This window comes from Embiotoca jacksoni, unplaced genomic scaffold (genome assembly GCF_022577435.1).
Source record: "Embiotoca jacksoni isolate LCO1_2020_lvr unplaced genomic scaffold, fEmbJac1.0.p SCAF_14, whole genome shotgun sequence".
Taxonomy (NCBI): Eukaryota; Metazoa; Chordata; class Actinopteri; family Embiotocidae; genus Embiotoca; species Embiotoca jacksoni.
Window position 1 is genome coordinate 10,916,830 of NW_027185274.1, and position 13,425 is coordinate 10,930,254.

General features: G+C 46.9%; 1 protein-coding gene and 1 non-coding gene across 3 annotated transcripts in view; both read left to right on the top strand.

The window, feature by feature from the left end:
* Window positions 1-9,794, top strand: part of LOC138197247 (P2Y purinoceptor 3) — an 18,387-nt gene extending 8,593 nt beyond the window's left edge. For both annotated transcript variants that reach the window (XM_069147931.1, XM_069147930.1), the window contains exons 3-4: window positions 7,814-8,220; window positions 9,099-9,794. In XM_069147931.1, the coding sequence (XP_069004032.1) occupies window positions 7,814-8,220; window positions 9,099-9,771 (1,080 nt within the window). In that variant the 3' untranslated portion in view covers window positions 9,772-9,794. The remainder of the gene's footprint in view (window positions 1-7,813; window positions 8,221-9,098) is intronic.
* On the top strand, window positions 3,836-3,908 carry trnaa-agc (transfer RNA alanine (anticodon AGC)). Its single transcript has one exon. It is a non-coding gene; the product is annotated as a tRNA-Ala (tRNA).
* Window positions 9,795-13,425: the final 3,631 nt, after the last annotated feature.

A 13,425-nucleotide genomic window follows, 5' to 3' on the forward strand; every position in this document is an offset into this window, starting at 1 on the left:
AATGGCAAACCGATAACGGTTACTAACTCGCGCGCAAATACAAGACCCTCGACGGCAACAAAAGCAGAAAGTATTTGCGCGTCTCTGGAGTAAATGTGTGCGTTGTGAACGAGCCCTCGGTAGCGTAACGACAGAGAGGTATAAAGAACGCAAATAAATCAAATAAGGGCGACACCAATTCGTGCGAAACATCTCTCGGGCACGTTTGCGTGGCTGTTCTCGTTATCTGCCGTTCATAGGCCTTCTGTTTGCCGCCCCGCGTCTCCGAACGGCTCAGCGGTTTGAACGAGCCGCGTGGGTTGATCCCGTCAGAGCGGGATTAAGAGGAAGGACGTTCGTGTTCACGCGCGGCCGGCGACATTCCCGTTTGTATCCCCTTGCGTGTTCAGCAGCGGTTCAGATTCGGCGCGCGGATCAAGGACGCGTTGATTTGAGAGCCGTCGTCGTTGCGAATCAGATCGCAGCAGCCCGCAGGCGCGTCTCATCGAATCGGCACGTGGCCCTGTTTTTCCTCGAGCGATATCTGAGAGGCGCTCCGGGGACCCGCCCGTCCCCCTTCTCTGCCAAGCCAGTCGGCGACCCGGCAGAGCGGGTGCCCGTTTAACCCGCAGGTTTTGCTTCCCCCCCCCCCCCTCTGTCCAAAGGAAGCGGACGCCTGACCCCGCGCGAGCCGCAGCGTCGCCGACGGCGTTTGGAGATGCGCGCGGCGATTCGGAGGTCGCGCCCGAAAAACGAAGCAAAAAAAAAAAAAAGGAAAACGCGCGGCTCCCCGTCCCGAACAGGAACCGGCGTTCACGCGGCCGCGACGTCCGGCCGAAGGAGCGAAGTGAAACGGACGCAAAAGTCAGCCCGGTGCGCATCGCAGAAGGAACCTTGTTTTGTTGCGGCGACCGATGGCCTCGTTTTCCCTGTCTCCTGCGCGTCGCCTCTTTCGTCACGTGCGTGTGGCAACGGCTCGACACGCTGGGAGGCCGTGGGAGGGACGGCACGAGCTGCTGCCGATTGGTCTTTACACGCCTCGTGAAATCCTCAGTCAAAAGCGCAGCGACATGCATCGACACGCTTTTTAAAAAATTTTTTTTTAAAGGATTAGTTTAACTTGTCTACAAGTTATGGCAAATTCATTACCAACTGTGGCTCGTCAGCTGTGTCCGCATCACGTTTGAAAGCACTCGTGTCCACCTGTACTTTTTCAGTGGACGAGCAGAAACTGGTGGAGCGGTTTGGTTTGGTCATGCCAAAAGTTATTTGTTTTTGTAAGGTTGTTTTTTTTTTTACCTGTAGATTAATACATAAAGCTCATGATCAGCCATGCAGGAATGCCCATATTTGTACTTAAAGCTTTGGCACTTCCTCCGCAGAAATGAAACAATCAAAGCAGATAATCTTGCTGGCGATTTACTCCCGTGTGTGTGTGTGTGTGTGTGTGTGTGTGTGTGTGTGTGTGTGCGTGCGCTGCTTGCTTTCATACGACTATTGGTCTCGTATGAAAGCAAGCAGCACACACACACACACACACACACTTCATTCGAAATATATATATATATATATATATATATATATTTTAGGACTACATCCTGGTGTGTGCACAGATGTGTGTCATGCAACAAGTTTTATTATCTACTCGACCATATGGCAGGCAGTGTTCGTGTGTAAACACCAGCCCTCCTCATTACTCCCATCTGTTTATTTATAGTGCAGCTGATTAGTTTAAAATGTCTTCAGCGTAATGGCCACCGTGTCTTTCCTCAGGATTGATGGACTTGTACATTAGTACGGTGTGTTTGTTTCTATTTCGGACCGAGGGGGCTGCTGCACTTGCAGCGTGCTTGACTCTCGTAGCCGCATTCGTCTTCGTTGGGAAAATCAAACGGTGTTTGTTTGTCTATCGAAGCGAAGAGGATGTTTATGTTTATGTTTATGTTTTTGCAACAATGGGTACAATTGGGTACATGTGTGGGTGTTTGAGTATGTGTCTCGATGTTTGTTCTCCAGAGGAGACTGATGTTCTTCTGCTGCGTGTCAGCCTGTTTTCCTGGGAATCTTTTCTGTGGACTTGTGTGTGTGTGTGCGTGTGCGTGCGTGCACGCTTCGAACTGCTTGGATGGTGGTTGTGTGTCTGCAAACGCGAGTGATTGTTTGTTTGCCATTTTTCAAATTAACTGCAGCCAAAGCATGTTGCATGCATGCCAATCATGAATCATTGATTAGGGTGGTCAGATAGAGATCAGAGATGGGAATGTAATTAGAGGTGGATTGTTTCCCCCCCCCCCCCGCTCCCTCCTCTGTTCATGTCCATCTCCTGCTCTGTGTGAGCTACAGAGATGAGGACTGTCTCCGAGTAGTGTCGTTCTGTGTGCGAGTTCTTGCCCTTTTAGATTACACTCCCTACGTGGCAGCATCTCCGAAGCCGGACAGACGCAGCCAAAGAAATATGGTGGCTAGTGTTAGTTTGAATGCACTGCCAAGTTTTTTTTATTAATTAATTAATTTATTTTTCACTCAAAGATTTTGTGTTTTTAGTTGATCAGATGCGAGAGTTTGCAAGTTTATTTTTTTTGTATTTTTTTTTTTGTACAGTTTTAGAGCATTGTTAGTTGCCCATTTTTGTATATTGAACTGTGGCTCAGACAAAAAGAAAATTTGAATTCATCACCTTGAGCGCTGCCCATTTTCAATATCCTTTTGCGCATTTGATTGAATACGTGTTGTTCTTATAATAACAATAATAACAATAATAAGAATAAGAAGGACGAGACATTTCTTTGATTAATCAAATAAACATTTAGTCTTGCACAACCAGACCTCTCAGCCGAGAATTGTGTGGTTGCACCCATATATCATTCTAGTGGGCTAAAAAAAAAAAAAAAAAAAAAAAAAAAAAAAAGCTCTGGCTTGTTTGTATTTCTTCAAACCAATAACGACCGTGTTGGGCAGCGCTAAGCCCAGGATGCAGCGACTATGCCCTTGCGAAATAGTGTTGGGTGCATGTTTTTTTTTTTTTTTTTAGGTCTCCTCCAACTCCTCCCGCTCCTTCCCCGCCTGTCGCTGGGAACTGTGCTAATAAGAAGCAACGAGACTGAAAACAGTAAAGTTGTGAGCTGTAAAACCAAAACATTGAGCTGAAAAACACTAAAGGAGCGCTGTAACGCTGAAGGGAACACTTCTGTCGGTTTAGCACCACTGACACTTTAAAATTACAGCCGTTTCATATATTGTTGATATAAAACATTGCTAAGTGCAGCTCTAAGGTTTGTAGGTGTGTGTGCGTGTGTGTGTGTGCGTGTGTGTGTGTGCGTGTGTGTGCGTGCGCCTCTCGGTATCCGAATTAAAGGCTTTGCTCATAGTTGTTCGTTGCTGAATGTGTTGACATCGTCTGAGTTTGTTTTGCGTGGCCTTAACCAGAGTTCAAAAGTCCTGACGGTACCAAAAAAATAAAAAAAATAATAATGATTTAACACACGTGATGTTTAGTTCGCAGCCCTGTTGGAGTTCAGTTGTTAATCTCCGATATGTCTTGAGTTGCAGTCACATTCGTGGGTTATAAATAATCTGGTGTCACACTGAGCTGTGACCTCAGGGTGGAGAGTATGCAGCAGCTTGTCTTACTTGACACGAGTGAGTGAGTGAGTGTGTGTGTGTGTGTGTGTGTGTGTGTGTGTGTGTGTGTGTGTGTGTGTGTGTGTGTGTGTGTGTGTGTGTGTGTGTGTGTGTGTGTGTGTGTGAGTGAGAGAAACAGACAGTGATAAACAGAGTGCTGGTAATGATACACCATGTGTGTGTGAGGATGTGAGTGACATTTCATTTACTGTTTTTTGACCAGCTGTGACATGGAGGGGAATTAGCTCAAATGGTAGAGCGCTCGCTTAGCATGCGAGAGGTAGCGGGATCGATGCCCGCATTCTCCAGGAGTCTTTTTTTTCTGTTTTGTTTTTGTCTCTGGACACCGTCGCCAGAGGCTTTCAGAGGTCGGGAGCATTTCTAGAGGTGCCGGGTGAAAACAGCAGGAAGGAGCTGCGCGGTCTCTTGACGACATTACTGAATGAAAAGCCACACTTCTTCCCCCGGCAGCGCGGACGCATCCTGAGCTCGCGCGGTCGGGCCACGGCGCTCTTCGCTCCGAGAGAGACGCCGAAGGGGACCGAGCGCCCACCGGGACGGAACAGTCCCGGGTGGACGGAGAAATCCCGAGGGTGTACATTTGTGCGATTAAGTCTTCGTTCAACGATCAGGACTAACTTAACCGGATTCCTTCCAAACTCGAAGTGGTGCGAATATAACGACTTCCGTGTGTCTGCAGAGAACCAACGTTGCCTCACAGAAAGAGTTATGAGGGGAACATGTATGGACAATCCCAGGACACCTGCCAATGTGGGTAGAAAAGGCTACACTGAGTCACAGAGCCAGTAGATGACGCCCTCACGCGCACACACACACACACACACACACACACACACACACACGATAAATGCAGATAATTCCTGCAAAGGTCGGTGAGCAACGCTTTCATGAGTGTTTACTGTAAGTGTCGGGCACGTGGCTTGAAATGACTTCGCACACACAACTTTCTTCTTTGTGTTTTTTTTTTTTTTTTTTTTTTTTAAATCTAATCCGATCATTTTCTTTCAAACGCGTCTTTACGGCCCTTCGACGACCGGCTCGCGGCACGTGTTGAAAAATTGTAAACATAAACACACGCATGCATCCGCGCTTCGGACTTCAGGAGCGCCCTCCGCCGTGCTGCGACTCAGTTCAGCGTTGAATGAAAGCCAACATACCACCCCGCTGTTGTTGAAAGTGTCGCGTGAGTTCGTGGCTCCAATCTGTCTCGGTTCCAATTTGAATCCATCAGTTGCGAAGCATCAAAGTGTCCCGGGTCGGTTTCTTTTGCTGCACCTTACTTTCTTCACGTACTTTGAACTGATGAAATGTATCTCTTAAAAAAAAAAAAAAAAAGGGTACGACGGCAGTTTGTGTTTTTGTTGGTGCCAAACTCGCCAGATGTTGTGACAGTTGTGGAAAGTAGCCCTGCAACACGCACCCCTCGACGTGGAAATAACATTTAGCACCGAGAAGCAGCTACAGGTTTTGTATTTCCGTTTGCCCCCATTATCCCTCATTAATTTAAAAAAAAAAAGGCACTCAACTTGTTTTCATGAACAATAATCCCTCTCTTTGATTCCATGTGATTATCTGCACCACGGTTTTAACCTGGGAATCAGAGCTGCGTCTCAACTTTCATCCGTGCTTTTCCTTGTAAACCGATGACTTGCCTGCCAAGACTTGCAGCGCCCGAGAGTGTTTTCGTTTTCATTTTTCGGTTTCGCTGGAAACTTGGCCAGATCGTATTATCGTTCATATTAGATTGCAAGTGAACTGTTTACTTCTTCGGCGGAGTAAATTCTATGTGTGGTTTCGTGTTGCTGCTCGCCCTCGGGGGGGTTTTGACATGATGAATACCAACGTACTTTACAAACGGGAGGGTTCTTGGCTGCGGTTTGAATGTGAGGAAACGGATTGGATTGATCGCAGCTTTAATCAAAGTCAGTGGGAAAAGTGCTTGCCGGGATGCTTATTGGGTCGATGGAGAGAAATGTTTTATGGTCTGCCAGCACACTGCTCCCTTCACCTCCTGCTCACCTTCAACTACACTACCAGCAATTATGAAATCATGCGTCACTGTTGTATGTGACGCAAGCGCGCGCACACACGCGCACACACGCACACGCGCGCACACACACACACACACACACACGCACACACACACACACACACACGCACGCACACACACACAACCACAACCAAAAACACACACACACAACCACAACCACACACACACACACACACACACAACCACAACCACAACCACACGCACACACACACACACACACACACACACACACACACACACACACACACACACACAACCACACGCACACACACACACACACACACACACACACACACAACCAAAAACACACACACAACCACAACCACACGCACACACACACACACACACAACCACACGCACACACACACACACACACACACACACACACACACACACACACACACACACACACACACACACACAACCACACACACACAACCACACGCACGCACACACACACACACACACACAACCACACGCACACACAACCACACGCACACACACAACCACACGCACACAACCACACACACACACACACACACACACACACACACACAACCACAACCACACACACAACCACACGCACGCACACACACACCCACCCACACACAGGCTTTTATGCAGAAGTGGTGTTAGTTGTGAAATGCCCATGGGTTAAAGTCTGTCAAGGCTGTGGAGGAAGTGGCAAAAGTAATTCACCTACTCAAGCACATGCTGCCATGAAGGAAATGAATATGAGTGATGTAATTAAGATTCTTGATAAATCTCAGCCAGTTCCAGACCGTGTGAAGAGCAAACAGTCTGCCGCGGTTTTTCATTTCACAACTTCAGCAACTGTTCAGCATACAAAATGATGGAGAGACTAAATCACCATAACCTAATTGTCTGGCTGTCGCTGTGTTCTGTAACAACCTCGCGACCCCCACCGCGACATTATTATTAACATGTGTTTATTTTGTGCAACTTCATTTTTCTATTCCACTTCACGTCAGAGGCAGTAAATATTGCACTTCGCGTATTTCGGAGGATTTTACTTTTAAAAACCTACGACGGTCTAAAACGCAATATTACGTTCCGGTAAAGTTCATCGCACCAGAAAAAAAAAACAACCAAAAAAAAACAACCATTTCCTGTGTGATCCCTTGAAAAGAAGCAACGTCATCTTTTTTTTTGTTGTTGTTGTTGTTAAAAAAAAACAAAACTGCAAATATCAGAGCAAATATGCTTTTCCTGTTGTTGCAGTATCTTTTTTTTTTAATCACGTGATGATCCTTCAGATTTATCCTTTAACCCGTCTTGCCCCGACCCCTCGAGAGTGCTAAAAAGCAGAGCAGCGCCGGTCAGCGGCGGCGGGCGGGATTAGACGCAGAAGAGTCTGAAGACCCTTTTGCGGCGTCGCGCTTATGATGTGCGTCAAAATTACGACCCCTGCTCTCTGGAGTCTGTTCTTCTGTGACGGTGTGAATGCATTTCTCATGTAAAATACTGAAACAACGAATACACCTGCTGCTGTCCGCCCGGGGTCTTTAACTTCTCACGGCTCCCCTGTACGTACGTGGTCATCAAGTTTCACGGTGCGCGCCGCATTTTTATTACCAACTGAACTCAAAGCTCACAGAGTATTCAGGCCCGAGAGGGCGACTGCCCCCCTTCGTGACGTTGGACAAAAACAATGACCGCTCTTTTGCGCCCTCTGCTGGCCGATTTCTTCCTCTTGAATACGGTCTTCGAGACCGCGTTCGTACGTGCAGGCAGTCTGGCCGGGTTTACGCACCCGTGTTTTGTCCATTCGTTGGCGTGTTTGTTTTCATCTGAATTTAAAAACCGAAGCATGAAGCATCTCAAGAAAAATGACCTCGACCTCGATGCCCTACGTTACAGCGTAAGCTGTCTTGTCCTATTGTTAAATAGACAGACAGTAGGTCTGATTTACTGCTCGTGTGCGCAGCAACGCCCAAAATAGATGCTTAGGTTTATTCGCTGTCAGTTTTAGGCTCCGCAAAAATAACTCCACAAAATACGCCGACAACGGGGGGGGGGGGGGGGGGGTTAACCTCCGTCAGCGCTCCGTCCGCTTTACCCTCCCGTCCTTAACGTCAGCCGTGAGAAACTCGTCCATGCCTCTGCGTGTCTCTCCCCCAGAACGTGAAGATGGCCCACCCGTTCAGCTCCCTCGCCACGGGACCCCCCGTCTCGGAGACCTTCCCCCTGGACCTGTTCTCCACCGCGGAGCCCCACGCGGCGCACCGCTTCCTCTCCGGCGGCCGCAACAGCAGCTGCACCTACAAGGAAGACTTCAAGCGTATTCTGCTCCCCGCCGTGTACACCGTCGTCTTCCTGCTCGGCCTTCCCCTCAACGCCGCCGTCATCCTGAAGATCTGGGGGACGAGGCCCAACCTGTCCAAGAACAACATCTACATGCTCAACTTGGCCATAGCCGACTTCCTGTACGTGATGTCGCTCCCTCTGCTCATCTACAACTACGGCAGCCGTGACTACTGGCCCTTTGGGGAGTTGGCCTGCAAACTGGTCAGGTTTCAGTTCTACAGGTGAGTTCTTGAACTGACTGACTGACTGACTGGTTCCTTAACTCTGAGCACAGCTGCGTGTCCGGTGACGTCTCTCCGCGTGCAGTCTGAAACGCATTCCAAAACCGAAAGCGGTCACGTCGCCGGGGTGGGGGGGTGGGGGGGGGTGGGGGGGAGAGACAGAGGTTGCGTTAGTTTGTACACTTTAAATGTGACAGAAGTAGTTGCGCGAGGGTGGAAATAAGAGAGCTTTAGGGGGGAAAAGTTCAGATTCCAGGCACACCTGAACAATTCAGACTTGTGTGTTGGGAAATTTCCAAAGAAGACGAAGTCGGTCCCCGTTGCCCGGGCGTTCCTCTGGTCTGTCAAGTCCCATTAGGAGCGTTTCAGAAGCAAAGGCTTTTTATTTATTTTTTTTATTTTTTTTTTTTTTTATGTTCAATTTAGTTGACTTCCTGATTTGGTCTTTTTTTTTTTTTTTTTTTTTTTTTCCTTTTTTTAGCTTCTAGCAGATAAAAGTTGTTCAAAGATGTTTCTTTTTCTTTGTTGTCGTTTTGTTATTTCCTTATCTTACTGTGCTGTAGCCACACAACGTTAATACAGTTTTGGGTTACAGTTGTCAAACAAAAAAAAAAACCTTCTTATAACGACTTTGTAACCATTTGACATTCAGCTCTCGTAGCAGGAGGAGAACGCAGTTCTGGTCCTCCTTGACCGACCGTGGGAGGAGACATGTTGACGTGACACATGAACTGCTACCCCCCCCCCCCCCTCACCCCTCACCCCACCCTACCCCCGCAGCTCTTTAATGTTACTCATCGCGCGGGACGTTTTGAAAGCGGTGCCGGACGACGACATTAACGGCATTTCCCTTGCGTGTTCCCCCCCCTCCGCTTTAGCAATCTGCACGGCAGCATCCTCTTCCTCACCTGCATCAGCGTGCAGCGCTACGTGGGCATCTGCCACCCCTTCGCGATGTGGCACAAGCAGGGCGGCCGCCGGATGGCCTGGTCCATCTGCGGCGGGGTGTGGCTGGCGATCGCCGTCCTGTGCGCGCCGACGTTCCACTTCGCGGCGACGGGGACCCAGCGCAACCGCACGGTGTGCTACGACCTGAGCCCGCCGGACCGCTCCGCGGACTACTACCCGTACGGCATGGCCCTCACCTGCCTCGGCTTCGTGCTGCCCCTCGCCGGCGTGATGCTGTGCTACTGCCGGATGGCCCACGTCCTCTGCCGGCCGGTGACCCACCGGGGGGTCTCCATTGCGACGGGGGAGAAGCGGGACAAGGCGGTGAGGATGATCGTGGTGGTGGCGGCGGTGTTCTGCGTGAGCTTCCTCCCCTTCCACCTCACCAAGACCATGTACCTGGCGGTGCGGACTCTGCCCGGCGCCACCTGCGAGACCAGGAACTTGTTCTCCGTCATCTACAAGAGCACCAGGCCGTTTGCCAGCATGAACAGCTTCCTGGACCCCATTCTGTTCTACTTCACGCAGCCGCGCTACCGCCGGAGCACCCGGAGGTTCGTGCTCCGGGTCACCACGCTCAGGGAGAGGGGCACGGGCGTGTGAGCCGGGGGTACGTCCCGCACCGATGGGGGGAAAAAAAAAAAAAAAAAGGGGGGGGGGGATGAGGTGTTTTTAAACGGGTTTTCCTCGCGTCGTGAGCTTTTTTTTTTTTTTTTAAGTGTCTCGGGCGTCGGACCCGTTAACTCACCCCGTGCCTTGTGAAGAAAAAAAAAAAAAAAGCTCTGGAAAAAAAACAACAACAACCGCGGAATCGCTGCCAAGTTAGGAAACCCTGTGAGAGGGACGGAGGTCGTTAATCCCGTGATATGAAAGGTCAACTTCGGCAGGCTCCTGCTACCGAGTCATCTTGAATTACCGTCAGGGTGCCGCGGGTGTGTTTTCCGCGGCATATTCGGGCCTTTCGGACACCCCGACGTGAGGATTCCCGATTCTCTGTTTAGCTTTTACGTCACTGCGGCTGCGGGATACCGGAGAAGCAGCCGACGACCAGGGTTTTTTAACATCCTGTGAATTGTTTACCTTCGGTCCCCGCTTCTTCTTCTTCTTTTTTTTTTTCTTCTTCTTCTTTCTGATGAAAGTGAGTTCTTTTTATAAATGAGTTTTTTTTGTTTTTTAATTTTTGCATTATGTTTCACACTGTGAAGTGTACAGTAAAACAGAAACACTCTACGATCTTGTGTTTTCATATCGTATATATGATTAGCGTTAGGTGTGACTGTGAAGTTGGAGGCATACAGTAAACGATGGGGTGGGGGGTGGGGGGGGGGGGGTGAAACGCGCCTCAAACACAGGTCTGTAACACCATGACGGGCGCAGAAGTAGTGAGAGCAGATCGAAAAGGAAAAATGTCTACATTTTCAAAAATAATGGAGTATTATATTTTCATATGAAGGTCTCTGCTGTTTGTTTTTTTTGTTTTTTTTTTATCTAAAAGGTGTCAGAGCTGCAAGACTTATTGTTGCACGTTTTTACCACTGGGTGGTGTGTGTCCCCCACTGCACTTAAATACCGTCTCTGTCCTCTGTAAAATATAATAGGTGATGGCTCTGATTATTATCATTCATTATTATTATTATTATTATTATTATTATTATTCGGCATTGGATCAGATCTTACAACAAAACTGTAAAATGTCCGGCTCATAGCACGCTAAAACTCTGATCCACACATTCTTCAGTGAACTAAAGGAATCCATTCAAGAGTTTGTGCCCAGCATTGCTGCATTTTTATTTTTATTTTTTTTTAATACTTGAATGGAATGAAAAATGCAATTTATGGACTTACGGTCAGAGTCTAAATGAAGCTTCTGTTCTCCACTTTTCTGTGAGAGAATGAACCCTTCCCGTGAAATTTAGGATTCCTACTCCAAGAAACGATGAAAGGTCGGCGTTTTGGAGAGGACAGAGTACATAATTGGGAATAGAGACATCTGTCAAAAGGAGCTCCCTGCTCTGCAGATGAAGTGTTCAGTACTCGGTACTGTTTTGACATCTCTAACCGGATACACTCTAAATTTGTGTACAGTCTTCACAATGGAAGAAATGTGTCGTTTTAAACTTCCTTCTGTCATTTCTTATGGAACTTCACCAAGAAACTGAGTTGCTGATTTTGGGATTTGTTCAATTTGAATGTTCATGAAATGTACATAAATGCAGATTGTATTGTAAATGGGGATGTAGTGGGTTGTTTGTTGTAATTGTATTTTTGACATACCCTGTATGGTGGAAATATTTAAAAACACATTTTTTTCATTATATATTTTATTTTTGCTTTCTGGTTCCTTTGATCGCCAGCCTCTTTATCCCGAGTCTTGGCTGCTGTGAAGACACAGACAAGTACTTTTTCAAATGTTTAGTTGAGAAATGTCGCCTCATGAACTCTAGACAATAAACAATGCACTTATTGTCAGCATGAACAAAAACCTGATGATTATTTCGTGCCAAATGTCTTAACTAAAATAATTGAGTGTCGTATTTTAGAACCAAACTTTCCCAACCTTAAAATCAGGATGTCTTCTGAACCTCAATCGATGCGATATCAAAATTAACCTGAATTCGGGCTTTTTTTTTTTCTCTCCTCCCAACAGCCTTTTGATAAATCTGAAGCCGCCGTAACAGACAACAACCTTCAGCAGCTTTAAACACTCAACTTTAAATTCTGCGCTGCTGAGGTCGTCGCATTCATCTGTTTAATGTGAACATATCATTTTCACGCATTATAAAATGCAGTGAATTCTCTGACCATACATATGAGGTCACGTGCTTGAAAACTTCTTATTGTATGTAACGTGACGATACGCTGCATGTTGTGCTCCTGGGCTTCGACAAAAAAAGCGACTGCGCCGCCTCGTTTGTGTGTCTGTTTGGTAAAATCGTCAGATTTGGTTGTTTTTCTTTCTTCCCCTCAGCTGTCTGCAACGTGTCGTGTATCTGTGGTCAGTTTAGAGATATCCAGATGCCTGTGTGCTGTGCCAGCATATTTTTTGTCAGTCAGTATTATGTATTTAAAACAAATTCTTATTTTTGTAAAACACTGTATCACAAATTAATATCAAAGATGGAGTTTTTATTTTTGTTACATATTTGTAATCGATTTAACAAAACAAAACAAAAAAGTAACGTTTAGTTTTTTTTTTTTGTATTTCTTTTATTTGACTGTGCAGCTTCTCTTAGTTTCCTGTGAAAATGTTTTGGATGTTGTCATCATGTAAAACTAACTGAAAACCATTCCCCCCCAAAAAAACAACAACAACATGCGAGCAACATAACTTTTGTATGTTTACATTGTATATGTAATAAAACAAGAATAATGTCTGCGAGATTGTGTTGCTTCCTCTTTTTTTTTTTCCCCCTTTCCTCACATTTTTAACGCGTGACTTTCTCTACGCAGGTGAACTTTTCCAGCCGGTCTAGTACAGACCGAGCAAAAGTCGAATGAGTGTTTCAATCTGAGGGTTCGACGTGAATGAAGATAAACTTTAAAAAAAAACAGACAGCAGTTGCCGGAATGGAGCAGCACGGTTAAATGGTTAAAAAAGGTTGCTGGTTTAATTCAACAGCAGTGATGTCAAAAGACTTCATGAAATGTGGCGTCCGAACCAAATGCTGCAGAAAGTCGTTTTTCCCCTTGTCTGTTCACTTACCTTCCCACCTGGTGACCCGACGTTGTACAAGGTCAGCCTGTGGAGGGCGCTGCAGACAGCTTCTACCTCCTCCCTGAAGGAAATTAAACACAGAACCCCCCCCCCTCCTCCTCCTCCTCCTCCCCTCCCCTTAAGGAACAAAAGGACCTGTTAACCAGACAGCCACATGGGAAGCGCCACAGAGGGGTTATTGTGTGGGAGTGAAAACTTTTATCTTTACTCCCCCCCCCCCCCTCCAACCTCCCCGTGAATGAATGCTGACACACGAATTCACCAAACACATCATACCACACTGAGCTGGAGCTCTTGCTGAGTGTGCAGCTACCATCGGAGTCAACAAAATATACCAGTCTCCGGCTTCCTGTGCGTCTTCAACTCTAAACACAGAAATACTGTAAAACACCCATCACGGAAACGGGTGCTGTTTTGTAATGACGTTCTTCCTAGAGATATTAACGTGTTTAAAATGAAGACAACAGGCCCTAAATATGGTTTTAAAAATGTGACTTTTTCTTTTTGTTGTTGTTCTTTGTTTGAAACTCCTGAAAGTGCTC